We start from the raw sequence: 17,888 nt of genomic DNA, 5'->3' as shown, positions 1-17,888 counted from the left end.
ACTAGTCTGTAACATTCGCCCTAAGTAGTGCTTTGTATTTGGTTTCAGCCTGGGAACATTTTAATGAATAGGGGTATTTACTGTTCATAAGAAATAGTATTAACCAGGCAATTATTGTTCAAATGCAGCATCGATGCGCAGTTAGTTACAAAACTGCTTCTGCAATCTCTCTGCTCCGTCTCTCTCCCTCTCACTTTGACAGTTTGGCATCACCTGTGTGTTGGCTCACTTGGTCAAATCCTTGAACGTGAACAGTTTAACTGAAAAGCACTTTTTTAAAACCAAGACTTTAGCAGCAACGACAACAATCTCCCTAACTTCCAAGGAGTTGGGAGCTCCCTAAATTTTTTGTAATTTGTTTATCATGCTCAAACGACATTGGTTGGGGTTTATTTGGCGACATTTTGAAGCAGGAATTGATTACTGTGCCATCTTTGGTTAAGTAACAAATTCAGTTTTGACTGAATTTTGTAACCGCATATATTTTATGACATCTTTTTGTTTTTGATTAAGTGAACAATTTAAGTTGTGCTACATTTTTAATAGGGCTATGCCAGGAATTCAAAGCTAGTTTTAAATCTTCGAAGGTTCATCAGGTTGCATTCTTGCACTGTATGTTTTTTCTTTTTTTTTCTCCTGTTAAAAGAAACTGTTTGACAATGTGTGAATACTATAAATCGCACATTAAATGTAACTCACATGCAAAATTCAGTCTTTTGATTTGTATAATGCTGTGGCAAAGTAGTTTGCAGTGCGCAGGTACAGGAGTGATGCAGTGATTATGTGATTGGTGCAAGTGGTGAAATACATTTTATTATGTGAACAGTAGTGCAGTGTTGTCCAGAACTGTTCTAGCCTTTTGCGACAGCTCCTGGCAAGTGTTTAGCTGTCTAATAACAACAGTGATCACAGTGTTGGCAACGACAAAATAAATAAAAATTCACAACATTCTTGGTCCTTTCTAGTAGTTCCGTAACCATAACAAAGTAGCAGAACGCTCTACAACGTCCCCATAAGTACCGTCAGTCAGTGCAATCTCTTTCTCCAGTTCACGATCGCCACATCGCTTCTCGTCTGGGACGATAAAGATGGCTGACTTCTAACTTTCCCTGAAATTAATTGTCAGATCATTTAGTCCGGGGCACGCTGTTCCTTTTCCACAGTACCCTCAGGTCGGGAGGGAGATTTATAACAAGGTTTGTTTGTTGCTTCAAGTATTTTAAGTAAAAGCTATTAGCGATGGAGGCAGGGATATTGAACAATTATCCAATTAAATCTAAACTATATCCCTGTTTTACTACTACTTAAAAATGTGTTTAATGCAAATATGTTTTCTTGTCTTTTTTCTTCAGAATAGTCAACATTCTCAAGTCTTCAAGTCAGCATTCTAGAGTGAAGCATCATAGGTCAAGAAATGGATTTAAATGCGTCTGAAAGTGAAGCATCATATTTAATGGCTAAAATATGGATTCAGTGTGATTCTCAAAACTGTCTGAAGTGGAGACTTGTGCCACATAAAGATACAATCGATTTAGATTGTAAAAAGCCGTGGTACTGTCACATGAACCAAGATCCATTTTATAGTCACTGTTCTGTTCCGGAGGAGAAATTTCCTAATGAGGCAGACCTTCATGAACATGGACTTAAGTTTGTATATTCAGAACTTCCAGTGGGGAGTCTGGTAATGATTAAGGCAAACAAATGGCCAAGGTAAAAATTATATGATGCTATACATGTATTTAAATGTTCATAGTACTATTTTCATTTCTCTCTTGTGAATTACATATTTATTTTGTGAATGTCTTTGAAAATCCAACCCATTCGGAAATGTTGTTAATTCCTGTAAAATTATATCTGTATTACAAAAAACTTAATAGAAACATGCTGGAAAGGCAGCAATGAAGGTGAATCATACAGGTACAGTATTTCAGATGTTGAAGCTTTGACAGTTTTGTCCTCAGAAATTACATTAACTTTTTTCTCTCAGTTTGAGCATGGTCATCTGATGTTATCAGTTTTCAATTATATGTCTCCTCCAGCACATGTTTATTGATGCAGTACTCCTGGTACATTTGTATTACCGGGCCAACTTAACTCAAGCCTGATGTGGTTTTAACATGAATATGATTTATATAGTTGTCAAAAATGTATCACACTCATTTATAATATTGCTTTTAAAATCATAAATTATCTAAATAGTTTGGACTAAAGACCTGTATGATTTACTGAATGCCCCCAGCACCTGCTGACAAATATTTATAATCTACAAATACATGTTCCTTTTTCTTGTTGGCCAAATAGAACACATCTTGTAGTAGCTGGATTAAATGGTGTTCTTTTTTTAGATGGCCTGCTATTCTGTGTCCTGATCCTTGTTCTGGAAATTATCTGCACTTTGGTTTAGATGGACATATAGAAGAATACCATGCTGAATTTCTTGGAAATCCTCACTCAAGGTTTTGGGCTTCAGTGAAACACATTGACCATTTCCATATACCAACAGTAGGTGTACACAAATACTAAATATATTTACAATATGATTGATATTTGACTATGTGAGGATACAATAAACTTTATTTTTGATATGTCAGTACAGCACTCCAGATAAGGTTTTGGGTCATTGAGTAGTTTACTCTCCAGTGTAGACACTTGAGTAAAATGTATTTTGGTTGGTAAAATGCAAGACTACCTTCAAGTCATAAGTACTGTCAATAAATTAACTGCAGCCTTACATTTTAACTGTAATGTTACTTTGAACTAAAAAAAAACTTACAATTAACATACACTTAAAATAAAAACAAACATTTATTGTTATTTGGGTTATTGACCACAAACAATATGGCTGTGAAGCAAATAAACACAGAAACAGAACATATATATGTTTTAAATTCTAAAGCTGCAAATGTAATATACTTAACAAAAGGCCTGCATACAAAAACAAAAAAAATGCTTTCATGCTGTTTTTTTTTTTTAACTGTACTGATACTGCACTAAAGCAAATAAAGAAACGATAATATTGTATACCAGTTGATTTAGGCTGATATATGGTAAATTGGTAGGTTAGATTGAAGGGGATAAAGATGTTGCCAAGACACCCTAAGGCTTATTCACCAATCACATGCGAACTCGAGCTGAGCAGCAAAATCTCCCTACACCCCCTCTCGCACCTTCCACTCCTCCACCACCGGCTGATTAGCTGCCCCCCTTCCGCTCCCCCACTTCCAGAACCCGCTCCTTCTCCACCCTTACTTCTCAGTAGTGGAACGACCTACCCACGGATATCAGGACTGACCCTGACCACCTTCCGGCACCTCCTCAAGACAAATCTATTCAGACAGCAACTGTAAACCTCACAACTCTCGACTATACTGGACTCTATGGCACCCAGTTGTACCAGTACTTGCGTCAGCTTGTACTTGCACTGAACTTCTCCATACCTTGCAGTATTCTACTACTGCTCTTCATAACTACTTTCTGTAACTTGTACTCGACTTTACTCTTATAGGTATCTGTATTCACATTTTTTGTAATTGCCTTTATTGTAATCATTCTCATCCATTCATTGTACTTACTACATGCTCATACTGGACTTTACTTGTGTAAGTAACCGCTCTTAGTCAAACCCACTGTTACATGTAATTATTTACTGTATTTTTTTCTCTTATTTGAATTTGATATTTTTTTCTACTGATTTTATTGTACTTTACAGCTGCTATTATCTGTAATGTGACATTCGGAAGTGCGATATTTTGTAATGTGATAGTTTGTACTGTAATACTTTGTAACACTTGTAAGGTTGCCCTGGATAAGGGCATCTACTGAGAAATTATTATTATTAATAATAATAATAATAATAATAATAATAATAATAATAATAATTCTGCAGTATGAGCCATTTGAGAGTTTTCAAGTTATAAACATTGATCAGCATCTTGAAATGTTGTGTTAATCAGTATTATACACTTAATATTGTTGTAACTTTTAAAAAAAATTTTATTGGTTCTGTACAAATTTTACAACAACACAAAAAGTTGAACATTTTATTTTACCTTAATTATTTTACAGCCGAAAAATTTGAATGGCCTGAAGAAGTCTTATGAAGCTGCTTTAGAAGAAGCCAAAGGTATCCAGGGTCTTAAGTGTGAAGAGAGGCTTCAGATGTGCCACTCCCTTGTTCCAGAAGGCAAGTTCTGTTAAAGGAATTCTGTTTTGTGACAGTGAAAAAACAATTTCAAGGTTTTTATTTGATGAACTGTCTAGGTCTCATTTCTATTATTGTTTCAACTGAAAAAGCCATTTGAGAAAATTAGGTTTCCTGTGTAGTGAATTGTATGTAATTTACCAATGCAAGGTGGTTTAAAACTCTAAATGAATCCCTAATTTATAACCCATGTTATCCCACATGTATAAAAATACTAAAATAATGTAATATATATGAATTTTTTTCTAAAACCTGGATTGCGCTTTTGTTGATACTGATAATATTGATAATAAATAAATATTTTGATTATTCAATATTTATTTTATGTCAAAAACATATTTTACAGAGAAATCAGTTAATATGAATAATCGCCAGAAGCGGAGCACAGAAAATCATCAAAAAGTACGTTTTCATATAAAATTTAGTTTATTGTTAGGGTAGTCTGAGGAGCAAGCATATTTTCATATTATTGTATTTGGAGTAAAAGGTTTATCATATCTGCATCAGTGAGTCAACTACTAGGCATTAGGTAATCATGCTGAATTTGTCATTTAGGTGAAAACACATCCAAGATGTCTTGGGGACTCCAGCAGGTAATAATTCCATTCAGTGAGGTCCATAATGGTTGTTTTTCCGTCTGTTACCATAAGTCTCACTTGCCACCCATAGATGGCAAAGAACTGATTCCCCCCAGTGACAACACTCATGTTATGCTGCCAGACTTGCTTACCACCACTTGTTTATCTCCACTTGCCACAAATAAATATGTTCTTAGCGCTGTATCTAGATGTGCGCAGAAAATAAATGTACTGAAATATATAAAAGCTTTGTACTTAAAGGGAATAATAAATTACCCTGACCTCTATTACTGTCTCGTTTTATTACAGTCTGGGCTTTTGTCCTTGTACTGGGCTTCGGTACGATGACCTTGATGTTATGAGGCATTGTTTTGCTGGAGTATTTACAGGTCGCAGGGGCAGAGTCTCTGGACCTGAGGCCTTACCAATTTAATTTAGTATTTTCCACATGTAGTGCTAGTGGCTTAATTAATGTCCCAGACTTATGGACTACCATGCCAACTGTCTTGAGTTCTGTTTGAAAACATGTTCATTTTCTAGGGCGGAAGGAATTCCGCTGAATAATGGAATAAGACATTGAAGTCCTGTGTTAAAGCAAAAGGCAGGAGTTAATTTTTTTATTATTACACTTTTGTATGAAATATATGTATTTATACAATAAAAACACAGGGCTTGGGCTTTTTTTTTTTTTTTTTTTTTTTTTTTGTTACCTTTTTAGATTTTCACTTGCCAGGACCACCCTGTAGTTATGGTTTTAAACCATGTACGAATATTGCATACTTTCTATTTTTTAATAAATGCTGCAAGGTTAACTTATCTTACAGGAGTGCCAGTAACAGCTTTCAACCACTTGAAGATATGACCAATGGAGAAAATCTTGGTATGTAACTTCATGAGAGAAATATGTGTAGACCTAAAAGTTAATTAGAAAATATATTTGTGCATGTTTTTGTTTGTCACTGCATTCAGATATGTTTAATGTTATTCTAGCAAACTGTGTAGCCTATATATGGAGATTCTGTTTTTCTGTATACTTCACAAGTCTGTTAATTCATGGTTATAAAATGCTGACAAAAATTTTTACACATTGTAACCATTGTAACCAAGAACCTATCATGAATTCACTATTTTCAATATTTTAGAATGTATTTAGGTGCAAGTCAGGTGGTGAAATAATAGAGTACTGAATATACAGTATAAACCTGTTTATCCGAACCCCAGAAAAGCGAAATCCTTAGTTATCAGAAAGCTGAATATCCCCTGAGTTGTCTGGTTAAGTAGCTTTTTGCCAGGTGAGCTAGTTTTTTTTTTGTGGACAATAAAACATCATGGCTAAGGGAAAGAGAACTGTGCTAGAATATCGCAGAAACTGTTTTGAAGTCTTTGGATGCTGGAGACGAAGTTGTGGATGTTGCCCGATGTTTTGGAATTGGCGATGCCAAAGTTTGATATATGCCATGCAAAAGAAAAAATAAGAGATTTTGCTGCATCAATGGAAGGCGGTGTGAAGACATCGTCTCACAAAACAATGCATACATGCAGGGTTGAAAACCTTCATAAAGCAATCTACATGTGGTTCGTTCAAAATCGGACTAAGAGCATCCCCATCTCTGGCACAGTTTTAAAGGAGAAAGCAAGACAATTCCACAAGGTGGTGGCCCAGGCATTGCAGCAAGCGAAGGTGGACCATTTTAAACACTGCCAAGGAATCCACCAGCTATCAATTGCTGGTGAAAGCCCATCTTCCATTTCTGACTCAATTGACCCACTTACAAAAAAACTGAAAGAAATTATGCTTCATGAAGGTCTCGCTGAGTAGCTGATTTATAATGCTGACAAAACCGGTACCTATTGGAAACTGCTCCCAGAGAAAACTTGCTGTGGGGTCTGAAACACATGCCCATGAACTTAAGAAGAATAAGGAGAGATTGACTGTATTGGCATGTAGAGAAAATTTGCTGTGGGGTCTGAAACACATGCCCCTGGATTTAAGAAGAATAAGGAGAGATTGACTGTATTGGCATGTAGCAATGCCACTGGAAGCCACAAACTACCCCTGCTAGTGATTGGCAAATCTCCAAAGCCCCGCTGCTTCAAGCACATAAATATGAACAATCTGCCTGCATTGTATTGGGCACAGCGAAATGCTTGGATGAACACTGAAATCTTAAAAGACAGTTTTTTTTTTTTCTTGTTTTGTGTCTAGTGTTAAATCTCGCCTGCGACCCTGTGGTCTCCCGATTCGTGCTCTCCTTCTAGACAATACAGTTGCCCATCCAAGCACTGAAAAAATGGTAAATGCAGATAGAACAATGAGTTCCTTCCCCCTAACACTACAGCAAAAATCCAACCTATGGATCAAGGGATCCTCGCAACCATCAAAAGACTGTACAGGAGCAAGCTGCTTACACAAATTATTGATGAAGAAAACAAACTGACAGACCCGTGCAGAGTAATAAAAGGGCTAATGTGTAAGGATGCCATTTACATGCTGGCTGAGAGCTGAAGAGAAATTCTGCACAGAAACCATCTCTAAATGATGGGACAAATCAATGCGTCTTAAAACAGATGATTTCACTCCTGCTGAGAATGACCAGGTACAGCAAGTGGAAGAGGAGCTAAACCGAGTAGCCCAACAGGTTGAAATTGACATCGAGGCCTGGCAACAAGACTGAGGACCCTGGAAACTAAGAACTGTCAGACACAGAAAGTTAAAATGAATGAATCCATTGGACAAGCAGACCAGGAAAATAGAAGTAGCGAGGATGAAGACAATAACAAGCCAAAGGATGCTGAAGTCGTAGTCGTTCGAACGGTGCATGTGACGGATAGAAAACCAGCCCCAAACAGACCAGCTACATCTTCTTCTAGTGTGATAGATGTGGGGGGAAGCCATGAAAATAGCCAACTCAAAAAAAAAAAAGAAAAAAGCAGAAGGGCATTGTGGCAAAGTGGCAATTAGTAGCAGGTGTATAGCAGATGTGGTGCTGGTGCAGTAATCCCAAGAACAAACGGACAACAAAGTACGGGTGAAATGGTTTGTTTAATGGTTATTAATCCAATGGTCTGATGACCAGCCAGCAAATAATAATGAGCTGGCAATACACAACAATGTGTATTGCACAGTAGTGAAACACACACATGATCACAAGTCCAAAGTGAGTGCTCTCAGTGCATGTGGTGAAGTACAATATAATACGTGCTATATTTGTGAACAAGTGGTGATAAAAATGTTAACCGTGACTGTAGTGCAGTGTTGATCCGGGTCTTTGCTGGCACATGGCGACAACTCCGTATTCGTGTTTAGCCGTTTGGTGATTTAACAAACAAGACAAACACAAAAAACAAATAAACACATAATACTTTTACAATGCTTTCTCTGCATCTCACATGGTCCTTCCAGTTTCTCAATATAAACCAAGCGAAGGTAAAGATTTACGATTCTCCGGCCCCTTTAAGCTATAACACATGACCCCTTGGTAAGCGATTGCAGCTGACTATTGCCTGCAGCTGCTACCTTGTTTATCTTCCGGGTCAATACGTTCCTGCAACCGAGTCTCGCCTTATTCCTGGCTGACCGACTTCCCGACCCAGGAAATGAATTGTCAGGCCACTCCGTCCAAAGACTTCCCCTTTCGCTACTTAGCGCCCTCACAGGTCGGAAGGGGGATTTACAACCAGAAGTCATTATATTTCTGTGACAGGCATTAAGGATTACTTCAAAGCAATGGACAAAGACTAAAAATGAAAGCTAAGTAACATTTTTTTTTCTTTGTTCATAATTGTAATACAGTACCTCGCTTTGCTAAAGTTTTTTTTTTCTGTGACAGTACAGTGTAGTTTACTATATTCAGTTTACAGCAGTATATTGTTTTGTTTGGAATAGTTACAGTAACGTAAAAATATTTTTCTTTGTTCTGTACCTATTCTAATTACAGTATTATGTTTGGAATCATTAATAAAGATTCATGCATTGCCTAGCTTTGCTTAACATTGCTCCAATGTACAATTGATAGCTCGAGCTAGATTGACTTGTTCCCTCACGTAACCAGAACCCTGTTAAACCAAAAGTTTCTCGTGACCCCCTAGGCTTTCGGATACACGGGGCTATACTGTATACACAAAAGTAGTTAACAGTAGATTATTACATTGGATTATTTTCTGTCAGTGCTGTCTCAGGCTAAAGCATTAATGACAGACCTGGAAGAGATGATTAGGCAGTTTACAGGGAAAGGAAACACTGACTGTCAGTCAGCACAGAACAACTCTGAAATAGAAGAAGGGCAAGCTAACAAGGTATTTGTATTTCTGAAAAGAAATAGAGTAAATAGTGAGGTTCCAAAAAATGTAGTGTTATACATCCCCACGTGTTGGTACGACTGTTTAAAATAACGTACCTGTTATTTCTTTTCATTGTTAACCTCTTGACAACTTTTTACACATATAACTTAAAAGTTTGTTTAAAAGCTCTTTTCAAAATATCCGCTCTAGTGCACTGGGATTTGAGATATGTCCTCTAAATCTTTGCAGAAGGCAAAAAAGAACAAAAAAAAAAGTGCTCTGGCTTTTCTGTTCCATACCACATCATGGATTGTTATTGCTGTGTTACCTGTTTGACAATGTGGGCTATAATCCTGATGGTATTGGTGTACTAGAGCAGACATTTTGGAAAGAGCTTTGAAACAGACTTTAAAGTTATAAGTGTAAAAAGTTGTCAGGATGTTAACAATGAAAAGATAAATGGCAGATGTTATTTAAACAGGTGTAGCAACACGTTAGGATGTGTAACGCTGTATTTTATGCAACCACGCTACTTATGCTTTATGTTGTTTTACACTATAGGAAAAGATGGCTTGGCATCCAACATGAAGGCTTTTGAATGGCTAGAAATCAGCAGGTTATCCTTTTTTTTTTTTTTTTTTTTTTTAGATATTTAAAAGTCAGATGATTGCTGAAGAAACACTTGAGGAGAAGGGTGATCTTCTTATTATAGATGGAATAACATTTAAGATAGGGACCTGCATGGAGGAAATAACAGACTAAGTTTGACCAGATACTTCTGGCAGAATTTAGATAAATGTAATGTTTTTGTAAAATTTATACTGCATGTGTCTTTTTAGTCAGAACTGTGATAAAAAGTAATTATTTGAAATGTACGACCATATTTACAAAGCTTTAACTTAGTGTTTACTAAAAATTAGACCCCGATCTCCATTTCGTAAATTATACGCAAAGTAATGCTGAAAGATCTATAGGAGGCTAGAAGTCAAATATTTGGGGAAACAAATGACAATATGAACATTCAAGGCAGTTACAGTGTTTATAATAACTGACAAAAAGGGCATGATCAGTGCATAATGGTCCACAATTTGAATAAAGACTTTCTCAACAGAACCTACTTTTTATTTTTATTTTTATTTATATGTTAATTTTAGTAATATGGCTAAAATAATTTTGCTGTAGAAACTTCAATATGAAAAACTACATTTGGAGTTGCTGTTTACAGCATTCTTAAAGTAAGTCTGACATTTTGTTTTATTTAAACATAGCTAAAACTTGTGTGTGTTGAAAACTTTGGAAATAAACATTTTAAATAGGCTTTAGAAAACATGCTTAATGTTTATAGACACGTGTTCAATAAAGTATTTGTTTGACATATTGCCTTTAATTATTTATTAATTTTGAAATGTTTAATCTCAGAATTGATCACACCTTTTTAATTATATTTTCATAGGTTGAGGCATTGATCTGTCTTATGTAAATGTTGTAGTAATTACTGTAGTAACAACAGAAAAGTTCTAAGGCAATTGGGGTAGGGAAAATCACTCCAAAACCTACTATTTCCAGTAGGTTTGGGTATCATAGTAAATATACTGCAAGTACCAATTATGGAAAATTTCCTCCATGAAATTCTATGAATGTATTAGTTCTCCCCTTCAAAACACACAATAATAATACAAAAAACATTAACTTGAACACCTTCCAAAAAAAAAAAAAATTTACTTTTGTAATTAAGATGGCTGATTGGGATGCACAGTAAAAACTAGGAAAACATCTTAAAGAAAATAACTGAAGTAACCAAGAATGCTGGAAGCAAACAAATTGATTGTGTCAGGGTTTTGATGTCAACCTTATTCATATTGCCAAAATGCCTTGGACTCCACTTTCGTTACAGTATTACTGTATACTTTGTCAAACTGGGCTGCTGTCCTGTAATTACCTGTCTTTGGTCTGTCTGATCTAAGAAGAAAATAATTACCCTTCACTAGTTAAGGAATAAACAACAAGGCCTCTATATGGTTGTATTTGTAAAAGCATTTTTAACTGGTTTATTGTTACAGTAATAGAGAAGGAGCATTTTATACAGTATACACTATTAAAACAGCAGCAGTAGAGTAGCTACTGTATTTAAGAAAGATTTTAGATTCTGTCATTCGTGAAAGATTTTCACATTAACTGCAGGGGCAGTCTGTTTACAGGAAGGGGATCAAATATTAGAATAATGTAGTTCTGATTGGGACGGTTATCATATTTAATGAAGGCAGTGCAAGTGATTTGATACATACAGAAAGCCTTGCTGAACTTTTTACTGAAGCAAAGTGATAATGCAATTATCAGCCATGACCCTGTATTTGGCCTATTATTATTATTATTATTATTATTATTATTATTATTATTATTAAAAACAAAATCGGTTAAAACGTTTTCTAAAGTGTTAATACCAGGAACTGTTGTTGTTTTACAGTGTATACTGTATTTCAGTGTTAACTCTGAGTCTGCCCTGCTTTTTACATTCAGCTGAAGCAAAAACATGTATTTGGTAACAGTATTAGAATTTTTATTATTATTTTTTTAGGATGAAAAATGGAAAGCACACGCATTTCATTAAAAATAAGATGGCAATCTCACCATCACATTAAAACAACAGAAGTGACAGCGAACCAGCCACTCTCTCATCTCTGCCTCCGAACAGAGTCCCTGTGTTTAACCGAGTTTGTCCAAAGTGTGGGAGGAGTCGGATTTGGCATTGAAATGAGATCACGCATTCAAATGACACCGGCAGAGTTTGTGTTGAGCTGCGCGTTGTGTCGTCAGCGGCAGTACAGAGCCTATCCTGAAGGATAACTTCATTGGACATTTGTAGCAGTAAAAACATAATTTAAAAAAAAAAAAAAAAACGAACGTAGTATAATAATTCTTCAAAATCTTAAAGTTGTCATCTTTATTTACCATGTTGGGGACTATGTTATAAGCTGGAACGCTGAAGATCAAGGTATAGTTTTAGCGTTATTTTCATGCTCATGTTTCATTTTATTTTAAGTATTTTAATGAACCAAATTAATTTACTCTGAGTAGTTGCAAGATTAAATGTAAATATGTTTTCTTTCTGAAACTGCTTTTTATGTTTTATAAATTAAACAGAACAGTATTAATATCTACTACAGTAGACTGGAGAATAATATAACCCAATGCAATAAAATGTGTCACGAAGGTCTAGGTTTCAGTTTTTGAATTCTTCGGCAGCTTTAAATCGTTCTTTCGGTTGTTTGCCGATTGAGTTTTGCAGGAAATATAGATCGATATAACATCATCTATAGTAACATGATTTCTTATCTAAAGATACAGTACATCACTTTTTTTGGACACATCACGCATGTTTGTTATATAACCGGGTATTACTGTATGAGAACTTAAAAGATCCTTTTTGTGCAAACCAAGTTCTTGCAAAGAAAGTGCAGGTAAAACAACAAACAAAACAAGTTTTATTTAAATCTTTTTAAAGTGTATCAACAATTGATTGAAAAGTACATTCACTAAAGATAAATGCCATAATTGGAGCTATGTACGGCACATTTAAAGAATTAGTTACACTTGCATGTTTATGGAACTGGGTGAAATACAGTACAGTGTTTCCACAATATAATAGAAACATCAGCCACAACACTGTCAATTATACTGTGATGTGAAAGGTCTGCAAGTTGATCTTAATCTTTGTGTCTGTTCATTGTGAAACACCGGTTGTTTGTGCAGTCTTTGATAAGGTCACCCCAGACACAACATGCACTTACTTTCAGTGAAATATGTTACATCTGCTGTTTTATCCATCATGATCTGAATCTGACTTGCAACAGGAAACAGATATGTTATTATTACTGAATTCATAGTCAGAGATTATACCGTTTTATATGTTACTTATTACAGATGTTTCAGGTTTTTGTCTACCATCTGCATTTCTCACTTTACAGTTCTTAATTATTACATTTTTGACATAAAATTATTATTCTGGCTCCTTGTCAATGGCGGTGTGCATGTCCGTGTGCTAGCCACTAGTCTGATACGTAAAGTAACAGTAAATCATCAGCCGTCATGAACTGAAAACTGAAAACTATTATGAATGTGTTTCTTGGTGTAGCATTAATATTTAGGAGAACAAGATGTGTGATAAAAAAAACTAAGCTGAGTGTTGAACTCAAATTGGAGATTCAAGTTTTAGGGCACCTTCCCTGCATGTCCATAGTTTATCCTTTACTCAGAAAAGTATGATTGTCATAAACTGTTGGTTTGGAGCTCCTACAAGATCTTGCATTTTATTTATATCTGCTGTACACGTTCCTTGTTATGAGATTTGCAATCAATCTAAATGTTTTATATTTATTATATATATATATCATATATATATATATATATATATATATATATAATTATATATATATATATATAGATATATATAATATATAAATGATGTTTAGAATGATGTTTATATATAGCAGTCTCTGTCTGGCATTCAGTGCTGCCCTATGCCTTGTATAAAAATGCAAAAATATTCTTGTTAAATTTTGGTTATGTTTTCAAAATTGCGATTATGTTTTCATATATTGGCCAATATGTCCCTGTGGCAAAGGGGTGAATAAGTGCAGGTGAGTGCAGTGCAGAGCGGATTAATCACACAGACAATGATTTACAGGTGCAAGGGTGTTTATTAATGATTATAATGTCCAGAGCCTTATGGCAAAACCTGCAAACAATAATAATGATGGGAGTGGTACAGCGGCCTGTATCACTCCTGTTTATAATCCCACGATTTTGACCCGTAACCCAAAGTCCAGTTCTTTCACCAGCAAAACACAAACACAGACACAGTTCTGACAGTGTGTGATTTTTAGTGCTGGTGGTGCAAAGGCAGTTCCTGTAGTGGAAAGGTGAGTTGTGATGTCCGGGTTTTACGCTGGCTTGCGGCTGCAGCTCCGGATCGTGTTTAATATTATTGGTGAAAACACAAATAACACAAGACAAGCAATGTCCTCAGATGCCACGCCATCTACCGCCCGGGTCAGTGAGCTTGGGTGCCGTAGCTCCTCCCCCTTCCTAAATGGCCGACTTCCACCTACCCTACGGAATAAATTGTCTTGCCATTTGCTTAAGGTTACTCTGTTCCTTCTTTCTAGTGCCCTCTCGGGTCGGAAGGAGATCTAACACCAAGTGTCATTCAATCTCTGTCACAGTCCCATATAAGCTAAACCCACAGATGCAGATATAGTGATTGAAGGTGAGGGATTTGTGGTACATCACAACAGAGTAGTAAAGGACTTCAAGTCTTGAATTGAAGATCAGAAATAAAATCAGAGTAGTCTGGTATCCAGTGGGATGACAGCCTGGACCTGATCTTCTTTGCTGTGCAGGCCAGTTTTTTTTCCTCCAGGGATAAGAATCAAGAGGCAGTATTTGTTGCCATGTATACAAATACTGTGGCTGTGTTGAATTCTAAATTAAAAATATTGACCCTCTTTCAAAAATTTTGGTAGGGGTCCAAATTGGCCCTCAATCAGTAAGTCCTGGAGCAAACATTGCATTTCAAAAACTGTAACTAGCCTCTTGTGAATTTCATTTTCTACAGTCAAGTTCAGATGTTCTGCTGAAAGTGGTCTAGAATGGCTTAGAATGCATCTGAGAGCATGTACAACCCCAGAGCGTCGGGGGCCTAGGTGGCCACCAGATCCCTGGCTTAAAGATTGGTTTTACCCCAGGAGTTTCAGTCAGATTGATCATTGGCCAGTTTTACCCATGGGGTTACCAACGTGTGGGGATTATGGTTTAATTGACAATGTTTATTAATTATGTCTTACTCCTGCAACATTTAATCTCCTAAACACAACAATTATTAATAAAGTATAATAACGATTCAAATGACTTATGATTGACATACAGTTAGTTCAACAAGATTTTGACAGAATATTTAACAGAGTTTAGCCAGAATTCACTGGTTCCAAATAATACAAATGAACACACACTTTGCAAACGTTAACTCTGTAAATTACAGTAGCTGTTATTAAAGATTATGAATGAAGATCTAATTTCTTATCCATAAGCTCAAACAACATCAGTACAGTGTTACAACAATGGCACTTTCAAGTTCATTGTGTTAATCAGGCAGCTCAAATAGCATATTTGCAACCAATCCCATACTATCCAATATTTCTGGATTACAAGAATGATGTGGTGCAGATCGCAACACATACGCCTCACAATAGGTTGTATTTATTAATTAGTTACTGTGGTACCAACCAGTACAATACATTGCCATCATATAGAACTTTAATAAAGCCACGATGGACTCTGGTCCAGCATACAGGACATAAGTGGTCCAAATCATTATTCACTGAAGATAGCCCACGCACTGTACTTGGAGCCAACACATCACATTTGCAGGTTTACCTGATACCCAGTGACTGACAGCTACTGAGATCACATGCCTGCCATGTGTGGAAGGCCATCCAGGTCAAAAACACATGAAGTACAGAATTTTACACTAGTACCTAGTCATGCCAACGTAGTCGCTTGTAAAGACTTCATAGTCACAGCGTAATTACAAGAGTAGGCAATTTGAAAATATGGCGGCGAGAGATTTTCTTCTGTAGTGCAAATGTAGATTTGCTCAGTGCTGCCGATTTTAGGTTTGCCAGGATTTATTTTTTTTAAGTGTGCTTCATGTCTGACAGCTATCTTGAAAGTGACTGGCTACTCTTGTAATTACACTGTGAGTATGAAGTCATTACAAGCGACTACTGGTTTTTGACCCGGATTTAATATTTAATAGCCATGTGACGTTATTACTTTTCCTCACCAGAAGCGGGGGTATCCCTATGTGCTCTTTGCGAGCCTAGCCGACTAGTGAGCATGTGTGATTGACAGCAGATTCACATTGGTCGTCATCACAGTACCCATTTTAAAATTGTTTTTTTTTTTCTTGTTTGTGTATATATATATATATATATATATATGTATATATATATTCACTGCTACTTTACCTTAACAACTCAAACATGTATTTGTTTCCTTTGCTAGTTTAGGTCCTACAAAATCTCTCTTTAATTTAGTTTTATTTTTTAGATTTTATAGTTTTAATTTAGATTTGTATTCATTAGCTAAAACCTGTGTGCTCAGTGTTCTAAATATACATTTGCAAGCCTCCCCTGTTTTTGAGTCCGTGTTTTGCATTTATATTTTTAAAACGAAGCAGAAAAGAGATACAAATAAAATAATCCGGCTCCCCTCTGAGGTTCTTGTTCACGTAGAAAATAGGAAGCATCTGTAAAATCTCAACACAATGTTAGACAAAAGCAGGATCAAGAGTACAAAATGTAACAATACTACATAAAACAATTCAGTGCTACACAGTAGCATAACTCGGCCCCCTTTGTGCTACTGAGTTTCTTTACATCTTTGTTTATATACATTCACTAAGAGGTGTCCTGGCATTCCCATCTGTCAACCACTCAGTACTGGGTCTGTACCGGTTGGTGTCTGTCCCTTCCATTTGTTATTTAAAATCCTGAATCTCTTTTAAGAGATTTCTGTAGGTGGGCTCCTAGCATGGTTGCCAATTATTGCCACGGCCACCTCCCGTTCAGTTACCAAATCGGTTGCTGCCCTCTCGTCTGCCTCCTCTCTGCCTGTTGTTTGGGCCGGATTATAGGCAGGAAGGTGCTCAGAGTTGAATGGGGGAGGTTAGTAGCCCTTTATGTCGCGTTGTTCCCTGATCGGCGCTAATTTACTATTGGGAGGATTACCTTCTCAGAGCTTCCTCATTTGTCATTCCATCCTTTTGACTGCCTAGCAGAATCATACCAATTTTACAAATTATAATAAAATGAGAATAAATGATAAATGTTTCTTTTTACTGTAGATTAAGAAAGTCTCTTTACAAATGTATTAAGCTGAATTTATAACACTGTAAAATATGTTTTGTGAGAGAATGTGTGAATGTAAGAGCTGACACTAAAAACACGTGGTTGAGTTATGTTTGTCACCAAATTTATTTCCTGCTTTAAAGATTTAAATTTACTCTAAATAAAGTTCCCTGTTACTAGTATGCTCCCTATTAAACAATAACATATATTTGACATTTTATAATGATTTAAATGTCTTTTTTGTGTCTCTGTTACATGTGCAACTCCATAAACATTGTGCCCATTTTTCATGAAGTGATCAAATAGTCAGTTGCTGTAAAAAACACATTAAATAGTATTTTTATTTATTATTCTGTCATATTTAGCAGATGCTTTTGTCCAAAGTGAACTATGCATCACAATGGCTGCTGCAGAGTCATTTACAATAGGACCTTGGTTTTACGTCTCATCTGAATAACGGAGCACAAGGAGGTTAAGTAACTTGTTAAGTGACACAGGGAGTGTCCTCGTATTTTGTATGTGTAGCCTGCTCTCGTGAATGTGTGACTGATCAGCTTCTGAATATTGGGTTAGCTGACTGTCACGCATTTATAGTTGAACTTGTGCAAAACACAGGCCGAGGGGCTAATAGGATAATAGATAGCTTGTTAACCACTCTGCTTATAAAGTATCAAACCTACCATTTACCTGTGCAAGGTTGAAGAATGTCAGAGGTGGGACGAAAAATGTGAGTCTGAATTAAAATTCAAAGATAAGCAATTGCTATCTATCTATCTATCTATCTATCTATCTATCTATCTATCTATCTATCTATCTATCTATCTATCTATCAATCTGTCTGTCTATCTATACATACTTGTTTACGCCAGTTCAGTTATCTGTTTGTTTTGGCCCTTGTGCCATTTTGTTTTGTGTGTTTAG

The 17,888-nt window shown here is 36.1% G+C and overlaps 2 protein-coding genes across 6 annotated transcripts in view; both read left to right on the top strand.

Moving 5' to 3' along the window:
- The first annotated feature begins 1,414 nt into the window (after window positions 1–1,414).
- On the top strand, window positions 1,415–9,856 carry LOC121308901 (zinc finger CW-type PWWP domain protein 2-like). The gene is given in 6 exon segments (XM_041241624.1): window positions 1,415–1,710; window positions 2,346–2,502; window positions 4,066–4,183; window positions 8,948–9,075; window positions 9,709–9,819; window positions 9,821–9,856. Coding segments are annotated over 6 exon segments (846 nt in total).
- A 2,019-nt stretch (window positions 9,857–11,875) lies between these two features.
- rbms3 (RNA binding motif, single stranded interacting protein) overlaps window positions 11,876–17,888 on the top strand; it is a 362,894-nt gene continuing 356,881 nt past the window's right edge. The window contains exon 1 of one of the 5 annotated variants that reach the window (XM_041244823.1): window positions 11,876–12,052. The gene's annotated coding sequence lies outside the window, so the exon portion shown is untranslated. The remainder of the gene's footprint in view (window positions 12,053–17,888) is intronic. The other 4 variants (XM_041244821.1, XM_041244820.1, XM_041244822.1 and 1 more) reach the window with 4 other exon arrangements.

Source organism: Polyodon spathula, chromosome 3, assembly GCF_017654505.1.
Source record: "Polyodon spathula isolate WHYD16114869_AA chromosome 3, ASM1765450v1, whole genome shotgun sequence".
NCBI classification, from domain to species: domain Eukaryota; kingdom Metazoa; phylum Chordata; class Actinopteri; order Acipenseriformes; family Polyodontidae; genus Polyodon; species Polyodon spathula.
This window is presented reverse-complemented; position numbering and strand designations above follow the sequence as displayed.